Source organism: Trachurus trachurus (assembly GCF_905171665.1).
Source record: "Trachurus trachurus genome assembly, chromosome: 22".
NCBI classification, from domain to species: Eukaryota; Metazoa; Chordata; class Actinopteri; order Carangiformes; family Carangidae; genus Trachurus; species Trachurus trachurus.
In genome coordinates, this window is record NC_139907.1 from 13,618,540 (window position 1) to 13,634,703 (window position 16,164).

The following is a 16,164-nucleotide window of genomic DNA, read 5'->3' on the forward strand; positions in this document are numbered from 1 at the left end:
GTTTTGCTGCCCCCCACTTTGAAAATCTTTTAACATCACCGTCAATGCAATAACATTGGCCTGACCTTTTGAATTTTGCTGACCAGCACAGAAACCAAAACTCACTGTATGTCTGTAATCCCTCAAGGACGGCGACAAACTCCACCATGCATTAATGATACATGGCAAATGAAACCCTATGATACATTTTGGAAAACAAACATGTCGCAACACAAACAAGATGTTTCTGTCAGGATATTTATTAAGGGGAATATTCTGTCTAAAGTGAAGAGGGATGGGGAGTTCAGAGCAAAAGCCCCACTATTGCCACCCTCTTGCACACTAAAAGCATTTTAGAGAGCACACAGCAATGGTGCTCCAGGGTTGTGGTGTTCTCCACCTGGTGCCAAGAAAATAAACCTGCAAACCCTTTAGGATTTGAAGCAGTGTGTGCATTCCCTACGAAATTCCACCGAGGATTACTCTGCTCTTTAGCTCATGCCTTGCATCCAGCTGAGTCAAAGTGCTCCTGCAGTCGAAGGTAGGCTGGAGGCAATGGCTCTGCTGCTGCTGCGGCAGGCTGGAGAAGGCAGGAGAGGGGAAGGGCTGGAAGGCAACAGTACTCTGATACTGTCAGAAATGATCCACATCACAGTCGGAGAGCCCCTCTGCTCCAGCCACCTCTGCTCATTACCCTCGCTGTCCGGAAACACCAAGCAAATTCTACTAACGAGTGTTTGATCAACACGGCACGCTGTGGCGGAGGGAGACAGGCAACCTGTTCATGACTCATTCGCTGCCCCCCCTCCCCACACTTTCTGTCTCTCTCTACGTCTCTTCTCACTCCTCTACTTTTTTTTTTTTTTTGCTCTGTCTCCCATCCACTCCCTTAAGACAGAGGAGAACAAAGGGAGAGACAGAAGAAAAGCAATATAACCTCTTGGCCCTTATCTGCAGAGCACACCAGAGCATGTCTGGCCTCAGACACCGCCTTGCCTGTCCTTTGAAGGCCCTCATCTCCCTTTGATTTCAGCCAAATGGTTCAGTGCAGTGACAGATGCTCAACTTTCCATCTGTCACTCTGACACCCATCTTTTTAGCGTTGTAGAATCTAACCGACTCTGTTTGGTGCGTCTGTCTGGCTGTCTGAATAAGGTTGCGACACGGATGCTGATGCGAGAGCTAATGTTGGAGATTGTGACTAAGATCTTTCGCTGAAATAGATTAAAGAAAACTCCTCTACGCTCTTAAGGTCATCTGCACTGGCTTGGCTGAGTTTTTACATTAACATTTTAGACATTTACTTGATGCTGTGATACCAAGTGATTTAATGAGGAAGCCAAGGGTCATCATCACATTACCTTGACAACATTCCTTTGAGATGGGCCACAAAAAGGCATAAAAATTCAAGCCAAGGAGAGTCGTAGAAGGTGGCTTTTTTTTTTTTTACGAGAGGAAATTAGAGTGGGTAGAAGAGAAAGATTGGAGAGTGAATATGATTCAGGAGGGAGAGGATGACGTAGCACACTCTTAAATAGATGAGTGTTCAGTTTATGATTGAAGATGAAAGGGACTCTGCTGCTCGGACTGAACTTGGGAGGTCATATTTTACTCTTGCCTAAGTGATAAACAGTAATAGACTTTTAAATCATTACTTTGGCGTGGTCTACTCTGTTTTGAACATCCTTTAACCATGAGGTGAGGCTTAGGCCACTACCTGTTTGCCTCTGTAGCAAGCCCCTGATTGACAGCTGAGGCAAATGCCCCCTTTCTTCTTGTTAAAAGGGAGTTTTTCTGCGCAGCTGTCACCATGAATTTTGTGAAGAGAATGGTCTGGACCTGCTCTCTTTGAGGAATGCATTGAGATGACTTCTGTTATGATTTGTCGCTATATAAATAAAATCGACTTGTCTTGACTTTGATTTATGTTTGTCACTAGAAGTGTGGGACGGAGGATGTGGCACAAAGACTCATACTCATAGACTAGACACCTGTTTCTTTTGTAGCATCAGCAGCCTGCAACGCAGACCAGGAGTTGGATACGTGAGGGGGTGATGATCGGATTGGTGGATTGATAGATGAATGGATTGGAGGGGCAGGGATTGATTAAACCAAAGTCAGTGTGTATGGTTTTCACACAAAGCTTACATGGCTCTCTGAATAAATCAGCTTAGAAGAATGAGGTGGCTTGCACAAAGTGTTCTGGGCATGCCTTTGTGTTGTTGCCTTTTTATTTGTTTGTGTGCGTGTGTGTGTCAGTGTGCGAGTGGCTCCCTGTAACTCAGCTAAACTTGTCACTCCCCTGTTTGAAAGACCTGCTGCAGCAAGCACAGTGTGAGACTTGAGGCGTCTGAGAAGTTGCCATGATTTCATGGCGCCCAACAAGCAAAAGTGCTTTTTTTTCCTTCTTCTTCTTTGTCTTGCAGGCTAATACAAAGTGTGTACTGTCATTCAGAGCGTTATCCTGGCAGGAGGTCTCAAAACCAGACCTCTGTTCCATATATATCATTTCACACTTTCCCAAACAACCTCTGTGGGAGCCCCTCACCCTGCTCAGTCTGTGGAGTAAACACATTTTGCTTTAATAAGCACTTCTGTTACATTCAAGTAAGTAAAGAAAATAGAGAGCAAAAATAAAGAGTGCAAAATGCATTTTTATGCATGGGTGAGTTGAACAGGATTTGGGGTAGCGGGAATATAGCCTTCAGAGTGCTATCCCCCTGTTTAATTTATGTAAAGGTCAAATTTCAGAGCATGCCAGCCTTTGGTCTCTGCATGGTGTCTCTGTAAGCAAAGCTCTTGCATCGTTTATAACAGACGGCCTTACAGGCAGCAAGACTGATTTCCAGGAATAGAAAGTCACACCAGGCGCGTGTGATAAGACCGGGGCCTGGGGATCATTTTGCAGTACATACTAATCACCTAGATAATGCTCTTCACTGTTAAACAATATTCCCATATCAGTGGTAGAAACTCTGTGTCTCCCCCATATATACAGTCCGCTTATCTTTCCAGGCCTCCCTCTGCTCCGCGGGGATCTGTCAGCGCTGGGTTACAGTACCTGTGACACTTGCCTGTGTGTGTGTGTGTGTGTGTGTATGTATGTGGGTGGCAGTGGGGTGGGGTGACATTGCAGACTGACCCCCCTCCCCTCTGCTATCTGTGTCTGTCTGTCTGTGGCTCTGTGGTGAAATCAATGGCCCCCTGCTGCCCTGACTGTCTGTGTCTCCTCCTCCGTCCCCTGTGGACCTGTTGCCGCCAAATGTAACCTTCCTCAGCTGACTAATGTGCGTGGTTGCAGCTACACTCTCCTAGTTGTCTCTGTCTCATTTTCTACCTAGTCATCTCTCCCGACTTGTCCATCCCAGCAACTTCTTTTCTGGCTGTTTATTTGTACGGCCGCCTTCTCCACTTTGGTTGTCTGTCTCTGCTGCTAAACAAACTCAGCTTTTAAAGTTTTGGATGAGTCATGCTGCTATTCTAAGCCATGTCCAGTACTCCATAAGCACTCTAAAAGAAAAGTGTTATTACCGATTCCAGGAACTCCAATATTCTATGATGAGGTTTCAGTCTGCGAATTAAATCCAGTTATGAGGGAGTTTATTGATGAGAAGTTACTTATTTGGTGAATAAAACTGAGAGGACAGTTAAATTCTTCTTTCTCAGCAGCAGAAGTTGCAACCGCAGCAAGTCAGGGATGAGAGTTTCCTTGTGTGTCTCATTAATTTCATGGCCCGGCTCAGTCTTTTAATATTATCAGGTGTTGTCGCTGATTGGGGCTGTAAAGAGAAACCACTGGATCAGTGTGTGTGCCCTGTTTTCTTAATAGCCAGTACCAGAGAGCGTGCTTTGCTGTTTTACAACACAGACACACTCATAATTTGGAGTCAGATCAGTCGAAAAATGATGAAAATGTATTTTGGGATTCATATGTAAATGACTCCACAGAAATATTTTTGAATCCACATGAAAATATTCAGTGTTCTAATTAGATGTAAAAAAAAGAATCCAGTTATAAATGTATACTGGTTCACAAATGTATTTCTGATTTAACACACAAATATTTCTTGTTTTCAACGTATATGGAAATCCACTAGTATATAAAGCAATTTTCATCAACAACAGATATGTGTGTTATGACGTTATACACAAACTATTGAATCTGCATTTACACATTTTTTGTGGTTTGTGAATGTCACATATTTGTGTCACATATCACAATTGAAATATCTGCTACAGTTTGATGTTTTTTGCATATTGGACAGCTGTAATACATATTTATTCATCCTGAGACTGATCTGACTCCTCAGCCTACAGACCTGATGCAAACATGTTGCAGAAAACAGAATAGTAACTTGACTGATAGAGGGTTGTAGTAAATAAATACAAAAAGACTAATTTGTATTTTTAAACAGGTGGCGAAATAACTAGTCAGTGAATGATTGAACAATAAATCATAGTTGCACAGGTGATGTACCATTCACATGTGTGTTTGCCTTATTTCTGTTGGTAAAGCTGCACACTGAAGGGCATCTCGGTTTTCCCGCTGACTCATGCAAGTCGAGGAACGTGCGCGTTTCTTTTAAGTTCAGCCGTATGGCCTCGGTGCATGTGGTCTCCTGCACGCTTAACAAGTGCTAAGAGCTAATATATTCTGCCTTTGCCATGCAGGCTGATTCACTCTGTGCCATCATCTCGACTGTGGTTTGGTGATATGAATCAGCCAATAGGGCTCTGTAAGCACAAGGCTGCCCTGCTGCCTGGCTGATAAGTGAGCCACACAGAGAAGATGGAAAATACTTAGCGCGTTCTCACTCCCTCTCTCTCCCCCGTTCTGTCTTGCTCTCTCTCTCGTTCGCTCACACAGAGCCTCTTTCGCTCACACCCCTCCCCTCCTCACACTCCTACCTCAAACTCCCTCCTTCACATCCCGTTAACGTCTACTCTGCGTCTGTGCTGTTCTTTTAAGTGATGGGGTTAAACTAGAGGAGACAGAAAACAGTGGGGGGGCTCTTGAACGCTTGAAGCCTCTTTTTTAAGTTGTTCTTTTAAAGTTATCCCTTCTCGTGCACAGTTCAATAGTAGGTTGCTGTCACCTGTTTCATCCTCGTGTCTTTGTAGTGACACGAGGTGTGTAGTGTCGTCTTTGCCTAGTGGTGTCGTCATTTTTCATTACAAACATCCCTGCCTTTGCGCTTGTGTGCGCGATACTGTTGATGCGAAATCCTCTGACATGGTGACAATTGTAAAGCGCACCCATATGGCCTTTCATTGCTTTTCATCAGTCTATGGTTTTCTCATCCAAGAGCTCTTTTTTTTTTTACTCATTTTGCTCCCATCTGACCTTGTCTCTGACAACAGGGCTAATTTCTGCACATAATGAAACTCACTCACAGACTGATTGCACTTCTTGCTGTTTGGTCATGAGAAATTAATGGAGTGCTGCACAAATATCGCAGATTTATTCTTCTGAAAGGAATCAGCCTCCCACCAGTCTGTGTTTTGCCCTGCAGAGGGAATGAGTAGGCAAAATATCCCGTTGAATAATTGTTTGGACATGACCATATAGCAGACATTCCCTAACAGCCCCTAAATACCTCCGAAAATGTTCCCTTGTTCACTCGAATGCAGTTTGAGAATAAAGCACACATCTCCAGCCCAGTCTGTATCCCTGGTGGGCAACGGGGCAGGCGGCCGGTTGAGCTACGGCAGAAAATGCCCTGTAAAATATAGAGAGCTAATTTTGTTGCCTGCGGCAGCGATGTGCATGCTGACCTTATCAGGAGAGCCTCTGCCTGTCTATTCCATCCTCTGTGACTCACCTACCCTGCTCCCTCCCCTCAGGAAAGGCGGCCTTCTGCACGGAGCTAGATTTCAATAACCTCTCAACCGAGAACAGCGGTGAAATGCGGCGGGAGAGAGAGAGAGAGCAAGCGAGCAAGAGGGTGCCTAGCCCCTTTGCCGCCTCACTAAACAGGTGATATAATGCACCCATGTGCAGTGGCACCCTTGTTCCCCCTACAAATGCGATGCAACAAAATGCACTTTTGCACTGGGCGAGAGGCAAGAGGGGGCGATGGGAGACAGAAAGAGAGAGACGCAGACCGAGATTAATGAGGTTCTCATTTTTAAGGAAGTGCAGCAGTGATGGCGATGCAGACTTGACAATGAATTGGCAGTCCTTCTCCAGATATCTATCAGAGGTATTCAGAGGTGTTTTGGGGTGGTGGTATGGGGGCAGAGAGACGGAGAGATGAGAGAGCGATGGGAGCTGGAGGCCCAGGCACGGTGATGGATCACCTACATGCTGCAGCAGCCCCGCCACGCTGAACTCACCCTCAGAATTGATGAGCCACACCTCTTGTCTCCCTGTCTCCCCCTTCCTCTCATATCCACTATTCCCTCCTCATCACCCTCCCCCATCCACCATCTCTTGATTCCCCTCTCTTTTTGTCTCTCTGCTCTTTCTCATTCCATTTCTTTTCGGCTCCTACATGTGTCTGTCTTTCTCAGGCCCATCACATCCTGCATCTTTATTCCATCTCAGCCACTGTCTTGATTTCTTTCTTTTCGTTTTATTTTATTTTTTTTTCCCCGCTCAAGCCTTTTGACTACCCCACCCACTCCGTGTGTCAACCTCAAGCAGAAGAGCCATGGAAGTGCCATACTAATAAGGTTAGAGGGAGCATCTCTGTTTCTCAGGGTGACACCTTTATAAATGACAGGAGCACGAGGCCCTGCCGGTGTTCAATCACCTCTGCAGGGGCTCGCCCATGGGGAGCTCAGCATGTGCACTGCGTGAGCCGGTGTGTACGTGCGCGTGTGTGCATTTCTCTGTGTGTGTTATTGCCTCTGTGGGTCTTGCAGCAGCCAGGTTTACGGTGGAGCTAGTTGGAGTGGACAACAGCATTAGGGAGGAAACAGATCTGGAGGCAGAGTGAAGGCGAAGGAGAGAAATGACAGCCTGGAGCTCATCTGACCAGTACTGCCTTGTTATGACTCCCTGATGTGTACACCAGGGGCACACAAAACAGACACTTCCTCCCTTTATTGCCTTACACCGCTTCTATCTCTGTTCTGTAGTCTGTCGCCTCACAGGCTCGCTTTATGGCCTCCACTGAGGTGCGGGATGTTATCTGCTGGTGTAGGTCTATAGGCTCCTTTTGTCTGTGTTTTTTTCCCCCACTGCCTGTGTTAGTGTTTATGCCAGTGGTTTAGAAGAGGGATGAATTTTTGATCACATAGGGCTTTGCCGGGCTGCATAGGGGCTGTGCAGAAGCACCTTTGGGGCTGCTCATACCAGCAAATGCAACCAGATGAAGACAGGATACGTGTTTGGGAGCTTAAGACCGTACTGCTGTATGGTTCTGAAACATGGAAGACCACCACTACCATCATCAATAAATTGCAGACTTTCATAAGCCGCTGCTTGAGATGCATCGTCAAGATCTCGTGGCCAAACAGAATCAGCAAAATCAACAGTGGGAACACACCAAACAAAATACAGTGGAGGTACAGCTGAAAAGGAGAACTGGATAGGTCACACACTGAGAAGAAACAACAATAAGCAAGGAAGACCCAAAAACACCTGGAGAAGGAGCACAGAACAAGATCTAAAGAAGAAGGGACTGACGTGGAAACAGCTGGAGAGGAAGGCCCAAGACAGACGAGGGTCGAAGCAATTCATCAATGGCCTGTGTTCTGAAAGGAATTTAAAGGCCTAATGATGAAATGATGAATGTGTTGGTGTTTATGATGAATTTTTGATCACACAGGGGCTTTTCCTGGGCTGCATGGGGGCTGCAGAGCCACCTTTAGGGCTGCTCGTAGTAAATGCAACCAGAGGAAAACAGGATGTATGTTTGCGAGATGTGCAGAGAATAAGGATGTGACATGCTGACCGTCATTACAACAGAATCAGTGGCAGTTGTTGTCATCACAGCTAGTAAAAATTGAATAAACACTAATTCCTGCCCATTCATACGAGACAGAACTTAGAGAGACTGTTTCCCACCACGAGGACACTGTGAGCTTCTTACATGAAATGCTTGTCATGATCAGCCCATATGTTCATGTTGCTTCTCAGAAGGCTTCAACACTCTAGAAACAAACTCTAGTTTTTATTAAGCCGTGCTACCACAAAGTAGCATAGTGGGTATGGCTATTGGGATTCAGTGATAGTTGTTTTTCTCTCAGCATGCGGAGGCTTTAGATCCAAATGTCATGAATGGCAGAACAGGAGCAGCCAGATCATTGGAATGACATCAGGAAACCGGCAGGTGATAATCTCCCCACAATGCTGTTCCTATTACAGTTCTCCTTAAGCTGCTTGGAACAGCAGTCTACATCAGTGATGGAGGAAATGGCTTCTGTGTTTGCCTTTTTTTTTTTGTAAGGTGAGCAGAGCCACGAGAAAATGTGCCATTTTTGCATGCATGTTGCCGACGGTTGGTGAGCAAATGATCGTAACTGGAGAGAAAATTGGGGGAAATAGCCGCGAAGCTCGCGACACGTCAGCCATGAACACAGGCCATGGAATTGACTGCAGCGTCATCATTCCTGACCATAAAAGCTGCTCAGCCAGTCAGTGCAGTCTGGGTTCATTCTCTCCCCACTGCCCAGTCTGAGCTATTTTTAGCCTCCCAGTGCAGCGTGGCTCAACTGCCGTCGTAGCTACCTGGATATGAGGGCTTTGTCACTCCTGCAGGCTGGAGCAGCACTGATCTTGCGAGCTTTACAGCTTCCTATTTCCTCTGCCAGGGCTGCAGAACAACTCCAGCAGTGAAAGGAATGAAGAGAGACACAGAGAAAGGAGGGAAGACAAACAGACAACAGTGATATATGATGCATCTAATGAAACTACAAAAGGCATTTGAGTTCTTGTATTAATGTATGGTACACTTGGGACGGAAACAGCCTGCTATTGAGCCAATGTGACTAACGATAATGATGATACTCGGTTAAAACAGTTCAAATGATTATTGATTAGCTGGGATTTCTCTTTTTCAGAAGTGCACTATTTACAGGGTTGTACAAAAGAGATGGGGCAACATTTGTTTTTTTTTATTATCCATCATGATTAAACGCACCATACTATACTATGCAGTTTAAAAGATGATCACAGGCATACATTTATTATTTGTTGTGAATGATTTCTTTTCTGCTTGTACAGTAGGAGATACTGCAGAGTGTCTTTTCTTGTGTTTTACATGCATTGTTAGTCACAGACATTTTGTTTGGGTAGTCTTTTTCCTGCAGGTATACAAACCTGTGCCTATTAATTCAGCATAATATTATTCAGAATTCCCTGGCATGGTAAACAAATGCTCCAAACGAATTCATTTGAAATGACTGTGCTGCGATCCCACGGTGCATTAGGGCTGTTGAAATGCAGCAAGTGCTCAGAGACACTCGGGGAGGGTACCTCATAATAGTTTCTCCTCTCTTCTTGCTTCTCTTGTTGCTGGCGCCAGCTACACCACATCGCACGTGCAACTTTGAAACTTTGATCCGCGTTACATCATTCCTTGGTGGCGGATTTACTGAGCTACATTTGTGGTTCTAGGCTTTTCCATATCTATTTTGTTTTTGAATTATGCAACAAACGAGCAACACTAGTGAATGATGTAACATAAAAAATCCAAACTACCGTTGGGTAGAATCATAGGAAGAGACTAAAACCTCTCTGAAATCTCTCAAATTGAGCACCAATCTTGGACAGTCATGCCAAAGATAACACATCCCCGGTTCTGCTTTGCTCCGGCTGTGGACTGCGGTGGCAAAAATTCTGTTTCTCAGTGGGTGGTAATCTGAGGATTAATGACAGCAACACATCTGCCAGTCATGTGGCAGCGCGACACAGATGGTGGAGGATGCACACAAGGGACACAGACAGGGAAAAGACTGGCTCCAACATTCTGTCATTCATTCACTAAAACATGTTGTTTGCAAAGCTCTAATGTTTTCAATCAAATAAATCCAAGCTCTTATGAGTGGATCCCACTTGAACAATCTCACTACTGGGTCTTCACTGAGAGGTTTCACTTACTTTGTTGCTGGAGTATGAATGTTTCTTTGTAGGTATTGTTGGGTAATTGGTCCTTCTGGGGCCTGTCTTGTATCTTTCAATGTTGATACGAACATTTTTTTTGTAAAATTGAAGAGTAACACCTTTTTGTTTGTTTCTATAGAACATGTTCTTTTTTTCTAATCTTAAAATCTCTCCTTTCCACTTCCGTGTGTTGCATTTCCTTACATCTGTTGTATAGGGACCACCACCAGTGGCCCACACAACAGTGGCAGCAGACACTGTGACTGATGTGATAGGAGTCCCATTGGCTTTCAGTGGCGCAGTAATAGCACATATCCAATATGGAGGCAGAGAAAAGATGATCCTAACAATGCCTTTGGCAGTGCCTCTGGCTACAGGGCCAATGCACACACACGCATGCACACACAAGTGCACACTATCTGTGTTTTGCCTTCCTTAGAGGAGTAGAGAAGCAGGCACATGTGTCTCCCTGAATTACTTTTAAGAAAAGGCAGTGGGAGTGATTCTATTCTTGTAGGAGAAAATCACAGTCAATTCTGATTTCATACGACAACACTCTCACTTGTTGTGTAAGTCGTCTCCTTGTGTTTATTTCTCTATTTTACTCCTGTCTCTTCATTCCCATTTTCTCCTTTTGTGTCTGACCAGGTGGTGGGTCCTCCGTCTGCAGGGGCTTTTCGGGAACGCCCTTATAAACAGACCACGTTCCGCAGGTCCTATGAACGCGGAGAGTTACCGGTGGCGCTGGAGCACGGCGCCAAAGGCAACAGCATTGCATGGAAGGTAGGGGTGCTGCCCTTTGGTAGAGATTGAATAATGCTTATGTGTTTCACAAGATATTGACAAAAGGGCTAAATTTGCCATTAGGGAACATTGTATGTCAGAATTGGGATGGGGGTGTAGGCTCTCTAAATAACCTTTAGGAGCAGATGCAAAGCTATTGGGACCTAATTAGGAGCTTGCAAAAGAAACATCAATCAGACCATGAAGAAAATATCTGTCAGATAACGTCCAAGAATCTCTTATTTACAATTAACACTCAACTCTGAGTTACAGTAGTCTTTGTGCACAGCCTCTGGCTTTAAGTCTGTCTTTGCTTTCAGGCAGTTGGTGGTTCAACATAAAAAGTTGATATGTGCTATGCAAACATCATTGATCGTCACCATTATCGACTTAGCTGAAGGGGATGATGGCAGTTTCTCACACATTCCCAGGTCCAGTGTTGGCTGTTATCCTGTAGGAGGCAGTGTAGATTAGCTCACTTGGACGCTTCACCTGTCTCACTGGACCTATCAATCACATCCTCTATAGGAACTCGGGGCAGTCACAGCAAAACACAGGCAGTAATTGTGTATGTATTTTTGTGTGTTTGTATCAACACACGAGCCCCCACAGAGCCATTAGGCTCCTGACTGGCACAGTGTGTGTGGGACGGATGCATTCTTCTAATCACCATGTTGCTTTATTTCGGCTCCCACTAAGCTGCCAGCTATTCCATAACTTCACGACTGCCGTGCAGCAACCACTCTTAATGACATTTATTCATAGTAAGCAACGATAAATGAATCAAACAAATTATGCCCTTTTCCTCCCTTTTCTCCTACTTCAAAGAGAGGAGGGATGGGTGGGTGGGTGAGCGAGCTTTCTCGCTAGTTAGCTGCCTGTCTTCAGGTGAAAACACTGTAAAAGCAACTCTCTTTGTATGAATTATTTATGTAAAATGTTCAAATGAGTCTTTGCGTTTGCAAAAAATAATGGATTTCTTTTGTGCTGCCCATGAAAAAGCACTCAGCAAATGGAATCTGCTGGATGAAATTGTTGCTGTCATATCTAGTGTGGCTGTTATGCCTATTGATCCCCCCGAATACTTATACACACACCAGTCATTTTTAAAAATACTTGGCTAACGTAGAGTTTATTGCTTAAGTCCATTGTGACTGTTACAGTTTGCACTTTGACTGTGAACCAGCGTCTAGAGTGTTTTCTATGAAACAGTGTAAATGGAGGAGATGATTTTTCAGTTTAGTCAAAATTGGTCTTCATCAACCTCGTGCTTGTTGAAAACAGTGCAGGTGCAGATGGTCGGCACTCTGCGCATTCATCTGTCGTGTGGCTTGTGTGCTGTGTATAGTGTAACGGAGAGTGTAACCATGATTGGAGTAAGTGGAGAGGGGTAGCTGCATGTTTGCACTGAGCTGCCCCCGGGGCACAGGTTCAAGACGGCAGCTCAGGATCAATCCCAGTCTGAGAGCTCGGCCCCCCCTAGCAAATAAAAAGTCTGGAGAAAGTAAGAAAGAAAGAGTCTTTCGGAAAGAAAAATAAATGCTATGTTTATTTAGTTTGTTGGCTGAGCACTAGTTTGTCTTTGTGTGTGTGTGTCAGTCTGACTGCCTGCATTGATGGGCGTGGATGTGTTCAGCTCAGAGTTTCAGCTTCCGACACTGTGTGTACACGTTTCCCCTCTGTACAGCAGTAAACAGCCAATGCAACCCTCAAATTCTCAAACTGGCCATGAAATAGACAAACAGGCCGCATATTTAGCCAAATAAGTCAGTCCAATCAATACCAGCATCTCCTCTGTGCAGGTGCACACGGCTCCTGTTTGCCTCCTCCTGACACTGACATGGTCGTTCCCCCCTCTAAGCAGCAGGGAGCAGCAGCATGTGATTCTGTGGGCTCGATGAATCATCTGCTGCATGTCATTAACATTTCCCCTCTCACATCGTAATGGCCCAGCAGTGGGCTTTAGGTAGTAGTGTGAGCTACTGTAATATTCCTGGTGAAAAATCACTTTTGTCATAACCTTCAATGGAAAAAAAAAAAAAAAGAATCTTTTGTTTTCCTGACATTCTGTGATGGCAGTGGAGGGTAGTGTACTATCATCAGTATCTGTTTTGCTGCATAGTGCTGCAACAATTAGCAGTCAGTTTTGCAGCTGTAATCATACATTGTGTCATAATCATTAATAATTAGAAAGAGCATATGTTGAGCTCCTTGGAATATATTCATAGCTTTTCACACTTGTGGTACAGTACTAGTGTTGTTGTGTTCATTCCTGTTGTCTTTGTCTCAATTGTACCAAAGTGATATGTCTGAAATAGGCTACAGACCGTCTCTTACTTGTGATGGATGCAGTTGTGACCCTGAAGTAAACTTTGTCACTGCTTGTTTTTCATCCATTCTTTATATAAGACACATAATTCTACTTTTTGTCACAAAATCAGGATTAAAAAGGAACTTCAGTCCAAGCACTGTTTCCTTGACTTAATCTGCTTAAAAGTTCGATATCTCTTGCAGTCAAACTTGGCGTCACTATTGGATGTTGTCAGAACTGTGCACCGTAGCATGGGTGGCCATGCAGAGTAAGTGGAGGTCAAAAGATTGATTTTCAGTTGGTAAGTTCCTGTTTTGAAATGTGAGCTTTCCCTGCTGGATGACAGAGAGTCAACCTAAACACATGGCAACAAGTTTTGCTATACATCAATACTAATGCATTAAGCAGAAACAATGCTGAAGTAACTCTGGAGTTTTGCAATCCTCTTTATTGCTACTTGTGAAATATAAGGTGCTATATTTTTTTTGGCTGTGAAAAATACACCTCAGCCTCTTTGGCTTGCTAATTGCTTTCTTTAAGAACCCCTCAATAAACACCAGTTCCATGCTGGGCAGAGAGAGGAGAATTGGCTTGAGTTAGTGGTCTTGCGAACGACTTGGACATAATACTGCAAATGTGTTGCTTCACGGATCAGCAGATAACAACCAATAAATTTAACAAGTAGTAATTTGAATCAATGATAATATCAAAACTATTGCATATTTAATAAAGCACAGGATTGATTGTGAAAAGAGAAAACAAATTTCTAGGTTATCCACAATTATTTGTGCAGCTCTAATGGTATTTTATGCTTTCAAAACATCCCGTGTTTGGATGCATTATTGTCTGTGGAGTCTTCATATAGTAGTGTAATATTGATAGCAATATGCACAGAGCTGGGGCTCGCATTATTGGATGAATATTTCCCTATTGACAGGACTAGTCTCTTGTTTTCATACTCAAACAAATGTAAAGTGCTTTACCTGTTAATGCAAAGCATGAAAGTCTTTGCAGCTTAAAAGAACATGCTCTACCCAGTGGTTAGAGCATGATCCCGCCTAAGCTGTGGGACTCTGCCCTGCAAACACACAACTATTTGTTGGATGTAGAAGACATTGTAGAACAAGAAGAATGTGTAGAAAGCGTGTGAGGTCTAACTGATAAAGAATTACGAGCCTGGGGACGTACAACTTGTATGCGCACATGGTGTGTCTGTGCAAGTGGTTTTATAGTGTGTGTTCGAGTCCATATGTACAGGGGGAAAATGCAAGTGAACTAAATGTCAAGGGCAAGTTGAAAAAGGCAAGGTTGTATCTGAAAGGTAATTTGGCTCTCCAGAGGTAAAAGCCTCAGCTGTAATGGCGCGCTCAGGTAAAAGCTTTACACGTATGGGGAACATGTGCGGCAGATAGATAAGAGAGAGAGAGGAGTGAGTTCCTATCCTTTATGTGTGTTTGTGTGCCAGTGTGTGTGAGTGTGTGTATGATTGTATGTGTGAGTGGCTGTATGTTTGTGCATGTATTTGGCCCCTGCCACCACAAGCCGAAGGCCTGGAACAGCACCGAAATCTACTACGATCCCCGGTGCCAAAAAGAGAGAGGGGGAGGTAGAGGAAAAGAGTGGGACGAGAAAGAGAGAGAGGGAGACGGAGACAGAGACAGAGAGAGGGAGAGAGAGAGAGAGCGAGCGAGGGAGACAGGTCTACAGGGACCCAGCAATCAGGAGACATGGCAGCCGCTTGGCTCTCAGTTATAATGGATGAGTTGAGGGCTTCCTGCGTTCCCTGTGGGGCTTGGTTCGACTCTCCCATCCCTACCCTCTGCTGTGCTCTGCAGGCTCGCAGCCAAACAGCGATGGTACACAGATGCATGCTCACACACTCATCTCACAGTTCTGTACAATAGAGCCCCCTCCCAAAAAAAAAAAGAAACAGCCTTGTTTATTTTATTTCATTGATCGCCTATCTGCTTTATCTCGTTCCTTGATCTGCTGTTCAGCTCTGTGTCTCCTGTATGCTCCAGGTTGTTGTTTTGTCCTCTTTATAAATCCTGCCGCCTGTCTGTTCCTGCAGGCTTCCACCCTCCCATGTCACCCACCCACCACAAACCCCCCCTCCCTCTCCTGGCTCATGTACTTTATCTATTCCCTTTTGTCCTTTTATGGGGTCTGTCTGGGGGCAGGAGGAAAAAGCCATTTTATAAAAATATCAATGCAAACCTGATTTCTGCACACCCTCCACTGCCACCCCAGACTCAGTCGGCAGAGGGGGCGCGGAGATGAGGGGGGGGACAATCAATTAATCTGATCAAGCGCTTTAGGAAATGGAGAGCGTAAGCGCTCCTAGGGGACGGATATCCATCTCCTTGGGATGATTGAATTACGCACAGAGTGAGAGTTGGAGAGGAGGGAGGGCTGGAGAAATGAGGTGGTTAGGGTGACCGAGGATGAGGGAGCATGTGCTTAAGAAACACAGTGGGAGTGTGTGTGTGCTCGATACGAGAAACTGAAAGATAGAGAGATGCAGAATCAAACCAAGCAAGAGCAGAAGAGTGGGGTGAAAGAGAGATGAGGTCATTGCAGAGACAGAGATGGAGAGGAGCCGTACACCACCCCCCCCCACACACACACATTCAACCAACCATTTACATTTTTATGTATCATATCTTATGGTTGATAACCCCATCTTTTGACAGCTATATTACACAGCATGGGTACATCACTTTACTTTGGCGTCAATTCACAGCTGCCATGTGCTACACTTGACATAGTTGTTTGACAGTAAATTGTCATATGGTATGCAAATGGTCAAACCATTATGGGAACGGCCTATGATTCAAATTGCTGCCTTGTTGCATATTTACATATAAGTTGTTTTAATATCATAGATTTTAGGGCATGATGGACAGGAGCTTACTATAACATGCTAATATTATGATATCATACTATAGATTATATCCTTAAGGTTAGCTCAGACATGAGGGGGCGTTGTCTGGCCCCATGTGCAGAGGATGTGGTCCTTGCTGTGATGGCGCTCAGTTTG

At 44.6% G+C, this 16,164-nt stretch overlaps 1 protein-coding gene across 1 annotated transcript in view; it reads left to right on the top strand.

The window, feature by feature from the left end:
- pacrg (PARK2 co-regulated) overlaps positions 1-16,164 on the top strand; it is a gene marked incomplete at both ends in the record, with an annotated part of 130,782 nt that overhangs the window by 8,651 nt on the left and 105,967 nt on the right. The window contains one exon of the mRNA XM_083998889.1: positions 10,679-10,813. Within this exon, the coding sequence (XP_083855015.1) occupies positions 10,679-10,813 (135 nt within the window). The remainder of the gene's footprint in view (positions 1-10,678; positions 10,814-16,164) is intronic.